Source organism: Vespa crabro, chromosome 3, assembly GCF_910589235.1.
Source record: "Vespa crabro chromosome 3, iyVesCrab1.2, whole genome shotgun sequence".
Taxonomy (NCBI): Eukaryota; Metazoa; Arthropoda; class Insecta; order Hymenoptera; family Vespidae; genus Vespa; species Vespa crabro.
Window position 1 is genome coordinate 12,208,703 of NC_060957.1, and position 18,569 is coordinate 12,227,271.

At 33.3% G+C, this 18,569-nt stretch overlaps 2 protein-coding genes across 8 annotated transcripts; both read right to left on the reverse strand.

The window, feature by feature from the left end:
- Nucleotides 1–1,836: 1,836 nt before the first annotated feature.
- On the reverse strand, nucleotides 1,837–6,991 carry LOC124423054 (sodium channel protein Nach-like). Its single transcript, XM_046960329.1, has 10 exons — nucleotides 6,379–6,991; nucleotides 6,017–6,275; nucleotides 5,652–5,868; nucleotides 5,279–5,536; nucleotides 5,069–5,207; nucleotides 4,890–4,967; nucleotides 4,579–4,809; nucleotides 4,320–4,486; nucleotides 3,703–3,806; nucleotides 1,837–3,587 (listed from the first exon to the last, which is right to left on the reverse strand). The coding sequence occupies exons 1-10, from the start codon at nucleotides 6,394–6,396 to the stop codon at nucleotides 3,469–3,471; spliced, it is 1,590 nt and encodes a 529-aa protein (XP_046816285.1). The 5' UTR covers nucleotides 6,397–6,991; the 3' UTR covers nucleotides 1,837–3,468.
- A 93-nt stretch (nucleotides 6,992–7,084) lies between these two features.
- LOC124423059 (cAMP-dependent protein kinase catalytic subunit PRKX) lies at nucleotides 7,085–13,786 on the reverse strand. 7 transcript variants are annotated; one of them, XM_046960343.1, is made up of 6 exons: nucleotides 13,657–13,786; nucleotides 11,731–11,834; nucleotides 8,918–9,080; nucleotides 8,085–8,348; nucleotides 7,450–7,780; nucleotides 7,085–7,344 (listed from the first exon to the last, which is right to left on the reverse strand). In XM_046960343.1, exons 2-6 carry the CDS (start codon nucleotides 11,819–11,821, stop codon nucleotides 7,198–7,200), a joined length of 996 nt encoding a protein of 331 aa, XP_046816299.1. In that variant the 5' UTR covers nucleotides 11,822–11,834; nucleotides 13,657–13,786; the 3' UTR covers nucleotides 7,085–7,197. The 7 variants fall into 7 exon arrangements, with proteins under 7 accessions (XP_046816299.1, XP_046816301.1, XP_046816300.1 ...); XM_046960345.1 differs by having other exon boundaries at nucleotides 11,731–11,822; nucleotides 13,657–13,710; XM_046960344.1 differs by lacking the exon at nucleotides 13,657–13,786 and adding an exon at nucleotides 12,956–13,635.
- Between the last annotated feature and the right edge of the window lie 4,783 nt (nucleotides 13,787–18,569).

The following is an 18,569-nucleotide window of genomic DNA, read 5'->3' on the forward strand; positions in this document are numbered from 1 at the left end:
TCTCTCTTTCTCTCTTTCTCTCTTTATGTATCTGGAATTGTACATTTATAATTAAATGAACGATCGAACATTAATATCTCGGCTTGTGCCGAATTTTGTAAGCCTTCTCCGGATCTCATTAGTTAGACAGATAATATATGTATTTTGGCTCGGCTAGTTCGAAGGGTCGATTACCTTTTTCTAAATTTAATATACGATTAGATAATATTTCGATAATAGCGTTTTTTTTCTTTATCTTTTTCTTTTCCTTTTCCTTTTTTCAATAGTCTCTTTTTTTGTTTTCTTTTTTTTTTCTTTTTTTTTCTTTTTTTTTTTTTCATTTCAATCGTTCCATCGTAATTGATAATAGATTATATTTCTAATTCGAAAGAACGAGAAAAAATACGATACGATATTAAACGAGTAATAATGCAAAGGATACGAAATTTAGCTACTGACAAAGATTCTTTTCTAATATTTTATTACGGAGATGATTAATCGTTCGAATTTTATATCTCGGTAAATTTTTAGTCTCGAAGGTATAATAACGAGAGAATGAATGCCTTAATATAACTTCGAGGTGGCCAGAAGCTCTTCTCTCTGTCTCTCTCTCTTTCTCTCTCTCTCTCTCTCTCTCTCTCGTGTCTGCTGGTTTCGAATTTTGCTACGACGGTGGTGGAATCGGAGCTACCAATCCTGGAGCAGAGATTAAACGGTTAAGGAGCTGGCTATCGAATCGAGTGGGGAGAAAAGCTCGACAACGGCAGTTCCTGGAGGAATTTCGGGATTTCGAACGGGGATCCTTTGCATACGTGATCCAGTCTACGATCGGACGTAAAGTCGTTTAGAACGCTCGTTGCTTTTCAATAGATTTTCTAAACCACGCGGGGAAGATTACAGATTGATCTAAGAATCTTTTCGTTATCGATCCCAAACGTATACTTCTTCAACGATTGTGAGTAATTATTTGAAAAAAAAAAAAAAAAAAATGAAAAACATCGATCTCTTTGAGTCCGAATATTTTTTTTTTTTAATATTTTAACGAATATAATTTTATAAGTTCTTTTTTGTATTTTTTGTTTTTTTTTTGTTTTTTTTTTCTTTACTTTTCTTTTTTTTTTTTTTTTTTAATAAATGAAAGAAATCTTTTCTCGCAGTGCAGTGAATCGTATAGAAGACAGAATCTAAGATGCCACAGCCAGCGCACGAAACTAAAAACATTCTAACCACTTACCTAATCCTGATATTACTTTTGATCTCTTTATGGTTACTCTACTCGGGGATATTTTAATTCCTTAGTTTTTCTCTTTGTCTATATATCTCTCTGTCTCTCTCTCTCTCTCGTTATGGTACGTACATGGAGAAGATTTAATCGTTCGTAATCTCCTTTATACTTCCCGATCATTTCCTGATAAAAACTTATACTCTATGTCGATTTTTCAGAGTTGAAACATGAAAGACGAAGAATGCGAGTTTCTCAAAGGCTGGACGACTTTCTCGATCGATACTCAGAAATCGAGAATGGAAAGGATATCGATTATTACACAAGATCAATTTTATATTTTCAAATCCTTCTTGATCTCGCTCAGATCAAATTCTGACCATCACCGATTCATTGCATAGATTAATATTCATTGTTTAAGTTTCAATAAGTTAAATAAGTTAAAGAATTAATCGAAACAATCATGTCATCGGAAATAAATCTTTTTTTTTTTTTCTTTCGTTTCTTTCTTTTTCTTTTTCTTTTTTTTTTTTATTTCGTACGGAGACAGGGAACGAGTGAAATTTTCTTTTCTTTTTTTTTTTTTTTCTGTTAGAACGTAATATTTATAATTGTGCCACTTCGTAGAATGTGTGAAATATTTAAAAAAAAAAAAAGAACAAAAGGAACAAAAGAAAAAAAAAATGGAAAAAAATTTAATACGAAAACGGGTATTCGATGTGTGTGGGTGCAATTGAATGAATGTATTCGTTTCATTGTGTTAACGTATTCAATGCTTGTATAAAAGTAACGACAGTGGGTGGAAGGTAACAGACAAATAATTACACATAAAACAATGGTACGATTTATAGGTCAAGGATGAATATTCGAAGAATTTGCGATCTAGATAATTTTGAAATATTTTAATAATCTGTATGAATTATTTTATGGGGATAAAATTGGAACGAATTAAATGTCTCGAATATCATGGAATGATATTTCTATTGTTCGCATAAAGTAACATTTTTATTATCAATGTATACAGACAGATATAATGTATAAATATTTTGTATGGAATAATTTGTGAATAGAGTTTGTGAAATTTAATTTTAGGATGAAAAAGTCAATGGCCGTGAGGATGGAGGAAAAATAAAAAGAAAAGAAAAGAGAAAAATGAAAAGTATGGGCCTTGCCATCTGTAGAAAATAAGTAAACGTTTGGATTACATGGACGATGAACATGGAAAGCGTGGGTGTTTATACGAAAATAGCCGATGCTTTTAGTTCTCTTCTTCGGTGTTTCACTGTTTCACCACTACGTGTACCTACGTTGATACATATAGAAGAGGAAATCAGTATTTTCTATAGAAGATCCGAAAATAACTGATGAGAAAAACGAAAGGAATATCAATGTTCCTCCTTTAGTCCTGTTCCATCTAAAAAAGCAATAAATAATGACCCGATAGAATGTTTATTCCATCGTTCGTTTCACAAACGAAAATCATTCGTTACGTAAGTTCCTTATAAATCGTCTAAGTTCCCCCAAGTATTATTCGGCGAAGTTAAATCTCCTGTCAATAAGGAGAACAAACTTTTCTGCGTTTAATCTCAAGGATAATCTCAAACGTAAATCTTTCTACTTGAAAAATAGATCTAACTCCTATTAGGAATTGTATCAAAATTTATCGCGTGTCTATTCGAATCCAAATGTATGCCGTTACGTTAAATTATATATATATATATAATTATATATATATATATATATATATACAATGATTAAATTTATACGATTTACTAATCGTTTTTTATGTCAAAAAGAAAATGAAAGAAACCATGATGACATGCACCTTTGCTGATTAATAATTAATACACGTCGTGTGACAAGAGCATCATGATAATCGTCGTTCAATGGTGGACAACATCAAAGTAGAAACTCGTTGTAATAAATAATTTTACATTCGAGCTCGTGGAAAGACTGGCAGATGGCCACGTTCCAGTAATCGCTGGAAATAGATCTACTTGCTTTGAATTCAGGTCGTTACGAATAGTATTATCGTGCCCTGTAAACATCATTGCTATATATGTATTGACACAAAATTTATAATACAGAAAGAAAATCGATAACATCAAAATGAATTATAATCGACTTCTTTTCTTTTTTTTTTGTTTTTCTTTTTCCCCAATTTTACTTGAGCCATGAACAAAAGAGACAATCGATATTTCAGAAAAGCTATTCAATGTTTATTATCAACATCAATATGGATTATTCGAGACGTTGTATTAACTTAATTACAATATGATTTCTTTCTTAAAAATCTTACGAAAAAATAGATAAACGAAGTATAAAATTTCTACGGCGCTGATGATACTACAACCAAGAAATAGATTGAATATTCCACCTACTTCAGCTGAAATATATTAAATTAATATTAATATTATATCTGACTTTTTAATTATAATAAATTTGTTCATTGTCAAAGATGAAATGTTAACAGTGTAAAAATTGTTTATAATATTATATACCAAGATTTTTCCAATCAATGAAAGTTGATTTCGTTTCGAAGATCATGAAGGCGTCCATTTTCCAATAAACGTTTAAAATTGTATGTGTAGTCGTTAAATGTTGACTGAAAGGAACAATATTTTTTTTTTTTTTTTTTTCTAATCATAATTAAAAAATTAATAGATAATAACTTTTCAAGTAATTATATATATGATAAAAAATATCATCGAATATTATTAACAGATATGAAAATAATATGCATAAGTGTATTATATAATTATTTTCCTTTGATATTTCAATTAATAATATTATTTCCCTTCACCAAAGGTATCTGCGAGTTAAGAAACTCTATCTAGCTTTAGAAACTATTTAGCTTTACGAAAGTTTATTATGAACTAGTTTTCTAGGTTTATTACGAAAGGCTTTATTACGAACGAGTTTTCTTATTATACGTTTGACGTAGAACACATGTTGGTAAAAATATCGATGTGAAATTTGAATTGCTCACTTTTGAGATTATATAAAAGCTATTAAAGCTATTAGCTATTTTAAACATCGTAATAAAATTTTTTAATATTATTAATAATTATTAAAAACATTTTTTATGATTCAATGTTATGAACGTGTAAAAACTTACTAAATCGGTGATAAAGATAATGGTGTTTCTTTCAATAAATATTTAATCGACGATATTTGGTATGTTGTATCTTCACAAAGATTTACACAAAAACAATTGTCATAATTCATCGACTTTTTACTTTTCATGTATTTATACAAACACTTGGTATCATCCAATTCACATAACTGGAAAAGAAAAAAAAAAAAAAGAAAGAAAAAAAGAAAAAAAGAGTATATTATATATCGATTTTGATAATATGAGATAATTAATCGATTACCGGAAGTGAAGTATAATTTGCCATTGGTGCATAAATGTAAGGAAGACAATCGCACGCATTGTATATATCTCTGATCAAACAATTAACAAAGCAATTTGATTGTTGATATTCGATGAAAAAGTGTAATTGACTTTTTTCGGAATTTAAAATGCAATCGGGTTGTAAAATACCATTGAAGTATTCGTGATAAATAGTTGATGGTTTTTTTTTAATAATCGGTTGCACCTCCAGCTAAAAAAATCAGACGTTAGAATAATCATAAAATATTTAGTATCGTTATATATTATAATTAAACATGCATATTAATTAACCATTAATCCTTCTCCTTTTTGCAAAGTATATCCAATAGTCTCGGCGTTTGGATAACTCAAAGTGTGATGAATATAAACCTATAAAATGAGAGAAAAAAATAAATTAAAAAAAAAAAAAAAAAAAAAAAAAAAAAAAATTAATATAAGTATAATCGAGATAAATTGATTCAATATCGTACCAAAAGTTTTATATTGTTTATGAAATTCGTAATTTTTGTTTTATTATCTTCGAAGAATAAATCACGATTGAATATTATGGTCAGACCAGATTTTGATCCAGAACGAGCCGTACGAAGTACTGGTACTTCTTGATAACGTCTACAAATATTAAGATAATATTAAAAATTATATGATTTAGATATCTTATTTTTTAACTATCGATAACTTACGTTTTATATGTCATAAGATGTTCCAAATAATAATTGTAAGAACAACATATTCCGTTATTCGTATAAGACTGTTTTATATAATCAGTACAATTTATTTTCTTTTCGTGCCACCAACACGATTCGATCATATTTTCACAAGGATTGAATATTTTCAAAAAATCTATTAATTGCCATTTATTCTCTTTTAAAAATGCATTAAATTTTTTCAAATGTTCATTGTTTTTTTCAAATTCCAATATGGTTATCTCAGCTCCATATCTGTGAAGGAGAATTCATTTTTAATAGATTTCATTTTCTTTTCATTTTTATGATATCTACAAAAATCGATTGGTTTGACATATTCTTTTCATAATACAAAAATTACATTATTTACCTGACGAAGAACATCGCTTCCTCGATACTCATATTTTCAGGCAATTTTACATGCCGCATTAAATCCATTTGCGTATTTAGAATAGTCAGTTTGCTAGGACAAATTGTGATAGCAGGAAATGCGGCGAGAAATATCGGTGCATGAAATGTTTTTACGAAAAATTCTGTCGGATTTTCATCCAAGCGGTACAACAATTTTTTCAACATTATATCTATACCTGTTAATATACATACATGTATATATATATATATATATATATATATATATATATATATATATATATATATATATATACACATTGAAATTTTACAAATGTCAATTATATTTCTTAACAATCTATAAAATTTGATTGTTCAAAAACGGACCGACGATTCCAGTGATCATTGTACAAAGCCATATAAATTTTCCCATGTAACTGGTAACGATAGTTTGCATACCAAGATATTTTACACCATGTAACGAACTAGAATCAGTGAAATCTTGAAGTATCTTTAGGGTAATGCGTTTTTTACGATTGGCGTTTGTCGAAATAAGAGTTGACTTGTTTTTCAATCTTTTCTCATCATTGATCTTCTTGACGTCAGGAACATCCTTTTTTATTTTTTCATTGATATTCAATTCTACCTGAAAAAATACATTCCGTTAATTAGATCATTGATATAATTGTTATGGAAACAAAACAAAAATATATATATATATATAAAAATTATTGCAATAATTAAATTACCATAATTGTTTTCGACATATTTATTTATTAGTAACTTTAACTTCTTCCCGTTAACTCTAATCGAATGTAGTTCTTGTTTGTATATGCCATGAATATGGCGTGCAACAATCGTATTTATATATTTTCTCTTTAGAAATAAATTATTTAAAGTATCCTTGAGATCTGTATTATCGTGTTTCAAATCGCTATTGTGCGCATTAATATTAAAAATATTTATAATTTATAACATTAAAATAATAATTAGCTACGTTAAACGTATCTTATTCTAATGAACTAGTAGAGCATTAATTTATGAATCATATAAAAAGATAATATCTATGAGTCAGGTTGTGATCGTCGTTTAATACGACCGATCTTTTATTTACAACTGTTGATAAAAATTTGCTTTAAAACATCAACTAAGCTTAAACAGAACGTACAAATAAATTAATGGTTGCGTTCAGATATAAAAATATGCCTATTTACAATATAAGAAATCGTCCGCTTCTTGTGGAAATTATTCTTAGAAAATAATTTTTACAGAACGAGATTTCAACGACAAAAATATATATATATATATATATATATATATATATATGCATATACATATATAATGTATATTCTAACATTTATATCAGAATTATACATATTTCAACGTTTATAGTAGAATTATATATATTCCAACATTTATATTAGAATTATGTATATATATATATATATATATACTATATATTTATTATATATATATATATTCTAACAACTTATGAATTGAACTTGTAAAAATGATAGAAACGTATCACCGATCTGTGAGAGATACTTTAGTATCTCCTTAGAATTTGGCTAAAAGTCTTGGAAGAGTGCCAGTTGGTCAGGTGGTAAAGGTGGTTGAGAACGCCAATCGGTTTCAGGATAATCATCGAAACAACTAGGATCACCAGGTGCTTTCACTCTTGGCCTTATCGGTGGTGTCAAAGCTCTTTGAGGTACCTGTTCGTGATTCGTTCGTATATTAAAATGAATAATTTGTTCGTGCGATAAAGTCCAATGATAAAATAAGAAAAATGAAAGAAAAATGAAAGAAAATAAAATTACCAAGGGCCATTCTACTAGCTTGAACCAACGATGCCTCTTAACATCTTCAGCTCCTTGTCTCATATTTCCTAATCTCTTCGTTCTGTCTGCGATGAGTAATTTCTTGATGAGATCTTTAGCAATGGGATCCATGTGTTTAGGCCATTCTATCCTACCGCTGAGTATTTTCTCATATATTCCAAATGGATTATCATCGAAAAACGGTGGGAATCCAGCCAACATTTCGTAAATCAGTACACCAAGGGCCCACCAATCAACAGCTTTGTTATGACCTTTATTCTGAATGATTTCCGGCGCCAAATATTCCGGTGTACCGCAAAGAGTCCAAGTTCTGAAAATTAACGACGTTATTAAATAACGTAGAAGAAAATTAGAAATTTTTTAAGTGACAAATTACGATATAATTAAGTACAATCAACGAGTTGATCGTTTGCAATAAGATAGTATGAAAGGTGATTATTATGAGCGCAGATAAATACACCGAAGTATATATCGAGAGGACGAGAGATGACGTTTTTATTATTTTTCCTTTTTTTTTTTTCTTCTTTTTTTTCGCGTTTATTTATTTTATTTTTTTTTTTTTTTTACGACAAAAGAATAAAAAAAGAAAAATAAAATAGATTTAACGATCTCACCTATCAGTTAATTTCTTCGAAAAACCAAAGTCGGTAATTTTCAGGTGTCCTTGACTATCGAGAAGTAGATTTTCTGGTTTTAAGTCTCTATAAATGATGTGCTTGCTGTGAAGGTATTCCAATGCGCAGACGATTTCAGCCGCGTAAAAGCAACTGGTTGGTCCAGAAAATCTTCCGGCTGCTCTTAAATAAGAAAAGAGTTCGCCACCGGCTACGAATTCGAATAGCATGTAGAGTCTGGCTTCATCTCTACCACTCCAAAGCCTGAAAAATAAAGAGAGAGAAAGGAAGAGAGAGAGCGACAGAGAGAGAGAGAGAGAGAGAGAAAGAGAGAGAGAGAGACAATTGGCTAAGAGATCGTTTCTCTCGTCCTCCTTTTGCTTTCCTTCACTATGGATTGTTAATAGCTATTTAATAGTGCGAATCGAGTTACTACGAGACGATATCGCTTTGCTCGATTTCTACGTTACGCTTTTCTCTTCTTTGCTATCTTCTATCTTTACGACCTACGTATGTACATATCCGTAATTTCATATTCATTTAATCGATATTAAAGTGAATCAATGAAGAAATTTTTTTCTTAAATAAAATCAATAAATGATTCATAAAAGTTTATACATTTATTACGATACTATAATATATAATATTTATAGTATCATATATATATATATATATATATTATTATATATTACGATATTGTAATATATAATATTTTCAAATAATTAATAATACATAAACGATCGATAATAACAATAATATATATATTATACAAACTTTTCTTTTGATTTTCTGATTTGCCTTAGAACGTACGGGCAAAAGATACCTATGCTTACATGTTGACTATGAAGGGGTGATTGACCTCCTTTAGTACCGTGATCTCGTTGCGAACGTGTTCGACTTGTTTCAGCCTGATCACATCGACCATAGAGAGTATCTTCAAAGCGAGAGGTTTTCCACGATGTCTGCATAATACTACTCTCCCAAATGTTCCCGTACCTGTAAAAAAAATATTTGATAAACGTTCTTGAATAATGAGAAGAAAAGAAAAGAAAAGAAAAGGGAAAATAAAAAGAGGAAAGAAAGAGAGATAGAAGAAAACGAAAAGTTATTCGACGAAGTAACTCGTAACGACACCTCATTATTAACGCTTTCTCCGTTCGTTTAAATTCGAGTCGAGCATTTAGCGCACGCAACTGGTTTATCGCACGCTTTCCCACAAAGATGATGATCGTGATCAAAGTTAGCGATGTTTAACGCACCGTGACTAATTAGCTCGAACAGCGTCTCGGCAGGATTGATAAAGGTATTGGGAGATAAAGGTGATAATGGTGGTCGGTGGTGATTAGGGGAAGATAGAAAAGGGAAAAATAATCAATCGAATTTGGCAAACAAATTAATCGCTTCGTTGCAAACATACACACACACACACACACATTCTCTCTCTCTCTCTCTCTCTTTTCTTCTTTCTTTCTCGGTGTTGTTTTTATCGAGGCAACACTATCGAGAAATGACTATGTTTAGAATCGGTGCTGTTTTCTATAGATAGGTCGAACGAAGTTGGCAGCATACGGATAGGAAGATTCGTGATGGAACATTCGTGTATCTGCCTTTCGCTCGGTAACGACCACCGAGGTCTGCCAACGACAGCTGACAACAGGTGTCGATCGACGGAACGGCGACGCGTACCGAATTTCCGGCGATGGCGTAGGTGCTCTTTAAATACGACCATCTTTATAATAAAGACCGTACGATGATCATTTTTCGAGAGGGAGATTATAAATGTATATTGTTAATCTATGTACTATCTTCTCTTTTTCACGTTCGTTCATCGATAAATCATTCCTCGTTACATTTGATTTTTTTCTTTTTTTCTTTCTTTTTGCTTTTTTCTTTTTTTTTTTTTTTAAGACACGATGATCGGGAAAAAAAGAGAAAAAAAAGAAAGAAAAAGAAATCTGAATGTATTCACCGTTGGTGATTTATGTTCTTTCTTTTTTCTTTCTTCTTTTTTCTTCTTCTTTCATTTTATTTTTATTTTTTTTTAATCTTTTTTCTATTTCTTTTTGTGTCCTTTTTTTTCTTTCTTTTTTTCTTTCTTTTTTTTTTTTTTTTTTTTTTTTTAACGAATATATATCTTCCCTTTCGCCATGTGAGAATATACATATGTATATATATTTCTATGTTGGACGCACGCATTGTACGTATATGCTTCTACATCATAGCACGAAAAACGCTAAGTCTATTTTCCAAGGAACGACGAGGGTCCCATAAATTATTTTTGGTTCGTGTGCGAATATTGAACGCGAATACCCAAGAGAGAGAGAGAGAGAGAGAGAGAGAGAGAGAGAGAATCGTTCCCGAGACGTGCGTGTTTTACTTGGATCTCGAGTGTCAGGCCATCAAGTTCTATAGGTTGTTTTTTTTCTTTTTTCTTTTTTTTTTATTCCTTCTTTCTTCTCTCTCGCTCTCTCTGTCTCTTTTTCTTTTTGCTTCTCTCTCTCTTTCTTTTTTCTTCTTCTTTTTTTTTTTTTTTTTTTTTTACATCGTGGACACTCGAACAGTTTGGTGTCGATCCAAAAGCTTGTTTTAAGTTTCAAAGAAGAACTGCACATCTGTTCTGATCGATCTAATTCCGTTCGTATGTTATTTTACGAGGACGAGAATCGAGCCGAAATGACGCGATAAAATATTAATGTGTCTTTATTGTGAAACGGTTTGTTTGTCTTAAAGTATAGCTCGTCTGTTCCGAGACTTTCTTCGTGAGTATACCAACCAACTATTACAGATCCTAATGTTTCCTGATTGCCTTAGAAAAGATCATGGAAATTTATAAGGAACTCTCGTTCGATTGAGTTTCGTAACAGAATGAATATCTACAAGGCGTAGCCTCCTCACTTATATATATATATATGTATAATATAATGAAATAGAAAAGGCGGAAAGGAATTAATATACGCATCGATAAAATATTTTTACGAGTCTAGGATTTTATACCTGCTCATTTCTCGTCTTCCTTCTTTCCCTGTCTCACCCGGTGTAATTCGATTTTAACGAGCAGTTAAATATATATTACTGATGATCCTCTCACTTTCCAATGGCTCATTTTTTTTTTTTTTTTTTTCATTATATCATTAGTCTATTTTCGAGAGAAAGGGAGAGAGAGAGAGAGAGAGAGAGAGAGAGAGAGAGAGAGAGAGAGAAAGAGAGATCAAGGAACTTCTACGAAGGTGTTCATAGATAAGAAATCCTTTTTTATAATTCAATATGAGATTGCATTTTAATAATACAAAAAGTTTAAAGGAAAAGAAAATAATAAAAAAATTACAGGTAGAACAAAATTGTATGTATTTTATTTACGTGAGTCGTGAAATCTTCTTCTTCTTCTTTCATTTCTTTTTCTTTTCCTTTTTTTTTTTTTTACACCTCGAAGACGTAATAATGCAAATTTTTCTCTATATCTCAAGAGAATCGACAATGTCCGGTTAAATGTCGTATCGCAAAAGGGGATTACCGTTGTCTCGAAACCGGTTAGTAGATTTATTTTTCGATCTTATGAGTCACTAGCTAACAAAGAGAGAGAGAGGGAGAGAGAGAGAGAGAGAGAGAGATAGGGTGACAAAGAAATAAGGAAGACGATGCAGCTCACCGATCGTTTTGACGATTTCCATGTCGTCGACATCGTATCGGGGTGGATCCTCTTGAGAGCCCTCCTCATCTGACGTGCTGTCCCCAGACATCCTTTCAAGTAAACTGCGGGAGATCCCGCGTAAACGTTTTCAAAGAAAGAGGAAGAGAAAGACCAAGAGACAGAGAGAAGAAAAGCAAGAGATAGAGCTAGAGAGAGAGAGAGAGAGAGAGAGAGAGAGAGAGAGAGAGAGAGAGAAAATTCTTGTGATTTATTTCTTTCGTTAGCGAGGCTCTCGTCGACACGTGGAGAGGAAAGAGAGGAAAAGCTGGTTCAACGATCCACCCGCGGTGGTGTATTCTTAGATTCATGCAGAGCACCGAGTCAATCTCATAACTCCTTTGGACCCTTTCGTATGCTGTACTTAAATATCATAGCAATCAATGTCCTTAATCTCTTTTTTTTTTTCTCTCTCTCTCTCTCTCTTTCTCTCCTCGTTAGATCAAGAACGTGATATTTAATATCTGACGATGAAATCTATACGCGTACCTAAAGTTTTAAAGCTTAAAGTATCACGACAATTCTCTATGGACTTCTATTGACTTTTATTACACGGCACGGCACGGCACGGCACGGCACGACACGGCACAGCACGGCACGGCACGGCACGACACGCACGCACGACGACGACAACGACGACGACGACGTCGAGGAACGAGGAACGAGAGAAAGTAGACAGACGTACGAATTACGAAGTGTCACTTGGAATGTGTTCGAAAGACTCTCGCATCTTTCACACCTTTTCCAATCGGAAAAATATTTTTCTTCCCTCCCCTACCTCCCTCCCTCCCCACTCCGTCCCCTTTCGACCCTCCTCCTTTTCTCGTCACTATTATTATCGACGATTTTTATCTTTAATGATAACTTTTTCTAAAGATTCTATTCTTCTCTCTTTCTTTTCTTTCTTCTCCTTCTTTATCTTTATCTTTTCTTTTCTTTTTTGTATTTTTCCTTTTTGTTCACTTTGATCGTCGTTTAGAGATAAAAAACAAAAAAAAAAATAAAAAAAACAAAATAAACGAGAAAGAAGAAATAATGGAGAAAAAGAAAACAAACGACAATAATAACAACAACAACAATAACAACAATCAACAATAACAAACAATAACAATATTCGACACTCGCGAGAAAGCGTATCGTATAATTTGTATTTACGTATAAAATTGTTTGTATTAATTTATAATACCTAATCACAGCTTCCGGACTCGTTATCGATCGGGAGATGAATAATCTCCGTCTATGTTTGTGGACGGTAACGGGAAGAAGTAAACAAAGAATAAAAAAATAAATAAATAAATAAATAAATAAAATAAAATAAATAAAAATAGAGAAAGAAGAAAAATAAAGGAAAAAAAAAAAGACAGAAAGAGAGAGAGAATGAGGAAGAGAGAGGAAGAGAGAGGAAGAAAGAGGAAGAGAGAGAGAGAGAGAGAGAGAGAAAAAGAAACGAAAAAAGAGAGATAGAGATTGTTAGGAGCACGTGTACGTTATATCCAACGCGAGATACACCGATCCGTCGTCTGACATTATCCGAGACTCACTGGCACCGATTTCTCCTCATCGAGGTAATGGAGGAGGAAGAGGAGGTGGCAGAGAAGGAGGCGGAGGAGGAGGAGGAGGAAGAGATGGCGGCAGCTATGGAGGAGAAAGAGTGAGGAGCAGAAAGAGGAGGTAGAGGCAATGAAGACGAAGAGGAAGATGAAGACGAAGAAGAAGACGAAGAAAAAGACGAAGAAGAAGAAGAAGAAAAAGAAGAAATAAAAGTAGAAGTAAAACAAGAAGGAAAGAGGAAACTGTTTTAATCGAACGTTCGAAGAAATCGTATTAATCCGTCTCGTTTATTCCACGTTTCGCGTTGATCTTAATGACAGTTTCGAAGAAGGATACCTTCGCCGTTTTCTCCTCTGTCACATGATCTCGCACAGTTTCGATGCCAAGCAGAACTAAACTGGTCACCGGTGGATCTCAAAAGGCACTCTCCATCCTTCTCTCCTTTCCTCCCGTACCCGCCCCTGGCACCCGTTACCCGCCACCCGCCATCACCCAATGCTCTCGTTCCTTCTCTCTCCTCTCTCTCTCTCTCTCTCTCTCTATCTATCTTTCTCTCTCTTTCCCTTGACCTCTCCGTCCCTTTCTCTTAGCATCTCCCCTCTTTACTTCTCATTCTCACTATCTCTTTCTCACTTGCTCTCTTTCTCTTTCTCTCTCTCTTTCTCTCTCTCTTCCCTATATATCTTTCTCGCTTCATCTCTCGTTCTTGCGGACTCTCACCGAGCATCTCAAATCTCCTTCGTACCAGGCAACCTCCGCGCCGTGGCTGATTTATAAGCAGCAAGAACGGATCGCGGAAGATCCGTGCTTTCGGATACGAGTTCTCTGTCTGTCTGTCTCTTTCTCTCTCTCTCTCTCTCTCTCTCTTTCTATCTATCTATCTATCTCTTTCCATCTATCTATCTATCTCTTTCTTTCCTTTTCTCATTTTCATGCCTCGAGACGCCTTCAAAAATACGAAATTAGACTCGAAAAGCGTGAGCGGGTCCTGGTCGTCATCGGACTGTGAAAATGATCGAGGGAGGGACGAAAAGATTGAATGGATTTAATAAGAAAATTGCAAAATAGATCGTGACAATTTTTAAAAGAGTTTCTAATCTTTTTCTCTCTTTCTCTCTCTCTTTCTCTCTACCTCTCATAGTCTTTTCTTTGAGTAAGTATATATATATATATATATATATATATATATAGATACACACGTGATTCATTCAGGATGACTCGACTTCGATCGAACTTCGTTTGGATTATTCACTATTTTGTTAATATAATTTCAATTATTGTTTAACAATTTTTCAAAGTTAAAGGGAATCAGGTTTATAGTTTTATTGTTTTTTAATATCTCGTTCATCACTTTCTCTACGCACGTGGTCTATTCGAAATGATATCATCATCATCATTATTATCATTATTATCATCATCATCATCATCATCATCATCATCATCATCATCATCATCATCATCATCCCATGGTTATAACGAGGTTAGGATCTTCATATTCGAGTGATCACGATCGATCGTTATTATCCTTCGAATTTTCGCTTATTTTTGATATTGGCGATAGTCCAGATGCATTTTGCCACCCGTCGAGTCGGTTTAGCACCGAGCGACAGGCTTTTATCGATATCCCGTCGTTCGATCTTTCTTCGTATAATAATTATCATACATTATAGACTTCGGACACGTGTATACGTTTTTACAATAATAATAAAATAATAATACGGAATGATTCTTTTTTCTTTTTTCTTTTCCTTTTTTCTCTCCTTATTCTTTCTTTTCTTGTTAACGGACATAAAGTTCTTCTTAGAAACAGAAATGTCGCCTTTGCGAATTGAAATGATAAAGTATACAATGATCATTTATATAATATTATATGATATTACGTCGAGAATATTCCTTCAAGTTAATCTTTCTTGAGTAGGATAGAAAAACAATAAAAAAAAAAAAAAAAAAAAAAAAGAAAAGAAATAAAAAGAAAAAGAACAAAAAATATATAAGAAATAAAACAAAAAGAATAAGAAGAAGAAGAAGAAGAAAAAGGAGAAAAGAAGAAAAATAATATGATTGCAGTTATTAGGATGTACATAAATATATACCGATAGTAAGCGATGCATAAGTTTATTAATTCCTGACTCGTCGATTATTCCTATGTTATCGCGTGTATTGCGTAAAGTATGAAGTCTCGTCGATCTCTCTCTTCCCCCCCTTCCACCCCACCCCACCCCACCACTTCTCTCTCTCTCTCTCTTTCTTTCTCTCTTTTTCGATGATACTATAATTATAAATAATAAAAGTGCTCGATGTTAAGTAGAATCGCAATGTCGGGTCGCATGCAATTAAGATATGTCATACGATTGGAGCACGCAGCTAACATATACGTATAAGTTGTCAATGTGAAAAGAGCGAGAGAGAGAGAGAGAGCAAGAGAGAGAGAGAGAGAGAGAGAGAGAGAGAGAGAGAGAGAGAGAGAAAGTCCATCGGTTAATATTAAGTTTATTGAACATCCCGAACATATGATAAAATTTCTTCTTTTGATCGAAAGTTAGTTCGTCGTATCATGGAACTTCTAGAAATGACCCTGGAAAGTGTTGTTTCGTGCTGTATCGTTCTAATCGTTTACGTTTCTTTCTGTCGGGGATTATTAACGTAACCGAACTGGAAATAATAGCTTCCCAGAATCATTTTTGCAGATTCATTCTATGTCAAGAGAAGTGACTCCAATTATGTTTCCCCAGCTTTATGCGAGTGCATATATTCTCATCCACCTTTGCCTCTTTCTCAACCTTTTTTCTTCTTCTTCTTCTTCTTCTTTTTCTTCTTCTAATGTTGAAAGATCGTTTTAAGATCGTTCGTTGGTAGACCATATTGTTCCCAGGATTATCACAGACAATTTCTACTCTTCATCTTCTTTTTGCTTTTCGTCTTCTTCTTCCTCTTCTTCTCTTTCTTCTTCTTCTTCTTCTTCTTACTGACCAGAATCTAAAAAACAAAGAAACGTTATTACCCCAAACTGTAAAGTGTAAAAATCCGTATAAACAACTAAAAGCGATGAAACGTTAACCCCTTTGTTCCGGTTAAAATTATTTTTGGCTACTTGTTCGACGATGACGTCCGTCGAGAAAGTGTGGATGACATCCTTCGGATCCAAACGTTTTCACTCTTCTGTGTTACCATTTTTTAAAATTCAAGTCTCATTAATATCGCATGCCACGAGACGAAGCGAGCCGTACAATCGGTATCTTTTTGAAGAGAGACTCGTAATTTTTTTTCTTTTCTTGTTTTGTTTTTTATGCTTATTCGTTTTTTTTTTTTTTTAATTTTTTTTTTTCTTGTCTTTTGTGCACATGCTTGCGTGCGTGAGTACGTGTCTGTGTGCGTGCATGTGTTTTTTTTTTTCTTTTTTTTTTTTCATTTTCTCTTTAATAATTCGGTAAAAATATTCGGCCGAATAAAGTTGGCTTCTTATTTATCTTCACAATATTTATACTTTACAACGAACATCGTATCGGGTTGTTAAAGATTAATGAGTTCCGAAAATGGTACGAGCGTTCATAGTAGAAAACGTTTTCGCAGTAGCAAATGGACAAAAGTAGTCCAACGAGTAAACATCGCTTATGTCCTCGAATATCGTTGTGTATCTTTGTGTTCGTCAAATGAGACGGAAGATCCAAGGAAGAATCTTCTCTCGTTTCCATCTTGTTCGGATATATGATATGCGTGGGACAGTATCGATGACGTATTCGGTATCACATTTGATTATTTACAAAAAAAAAAAGAAAAAATAAAAAAGTGAGAGAGAGAGAGAGAGAGAGAGAGAGAGAAAGAAAGAGAATACGTAGGTGATTAACAATAATTATCAATTATAATAATACGTCGAATCTTCCTTAAAAGAATCTTCCAATTTCTCAAGGACACGTAGCACTCGATGACGTCCAATAACGCCTACGATTCTGGATGTCGATCAAGTCCGTGTCTGGTGGCTAAAAACTGAAAGGAGAATGGCCAACTGTTATGATTTATAAATTACCTACGAGTCTCGAGTATTTTTGAATTCGAATCAATTCGCTCAAAGATTATCAAACGTTCGTACTTTCTGCGTCTTTTATGCGAGATAGATTCAGAAATTATCTTATATATATATATCTTGATCGTTATAATTGGCAATGGAAAGAAATCAAAAAGAAAAGGAAACGACAATTTGGACATGGGAAGAAGATATAAAAAGAAAAAAAGAAAAAGAAAAAGAAGAAAAAAAGAAAGTAAAAACAAAACAAAATGGAAAAAGAGGAAAAAAGGAAAAGAAAAGAAAATGTTAAGCTTTAACAAAAGGAACGAATTCGATGACGTGGCACGATCGTTCGCTCCAAGTGCGAACTCCCTGTTGTTGGATTCGTTCGGGTCCTTCATGGCTTTCTCCATTGTTACCAGACCACCGACACGTTACTCACCCATCATAAAGATAAGTCCCGTGAATTATGAGCCACGTAAGTAACGTCTAACGATAGAAAAGGCGCCCTCGGTGATCCATAATTTGCTTTTAACGCGCTAAATAATAACCCGGAGAATTGTATTTAAATGCGGAGACGGGTTTCGTATCGTGCCACTCACTACTCGTGCATGATTTCATGGAAGATGAATAATGCATTTGGAGCAGAGCATCTGGATTATGTCATATATACGCGTCTGCTCTCGCGAATCCGTAGAATCTGCTGGTAACGACTTCTCTCTCTTTCTTTCTCTCTTTCTCAAGTTTTAACACGATTAATAAAGAAAACTACTTTCTCAGCATGAGATCGTGCTTTTTTTTCTTTTTAATCTGTCCTTACACCACTTCCATGAAATTATATGGTCATTTTTCAACACCGACGAAAAAGAAAGAAAAAAAGGAAAGAAAGAAAGAAAGAAAGACAGAAAAAGAAAAAGATGAAGAAAGAAAGAAAAGAAAAATCCCCCTTTTTTTTTTTTTCATTCCGAAGAGTGTCCTTTTTGTTAAGGATTACGGATCCAATGGATCCTTCTTTGCGATTCTCCGATGATTTATGAAACTGACTGTACTGAGAGTGAACACTTACTCGGGTCTTTCTCTTGAAGGGGGTGGGGAGGGGGGTCTAGTCATGGCCGTTCGCGTGTCACGCACGCACGAGCGCGCGTGTGAAGGCGCGTAGGTCGGATCGGTGGTTCCCAGGGAACTCATGATCTACAATATTTTTCAAGTTTCCCAGTAACGAGGCCGGCGACAACTTCCGGTTCCG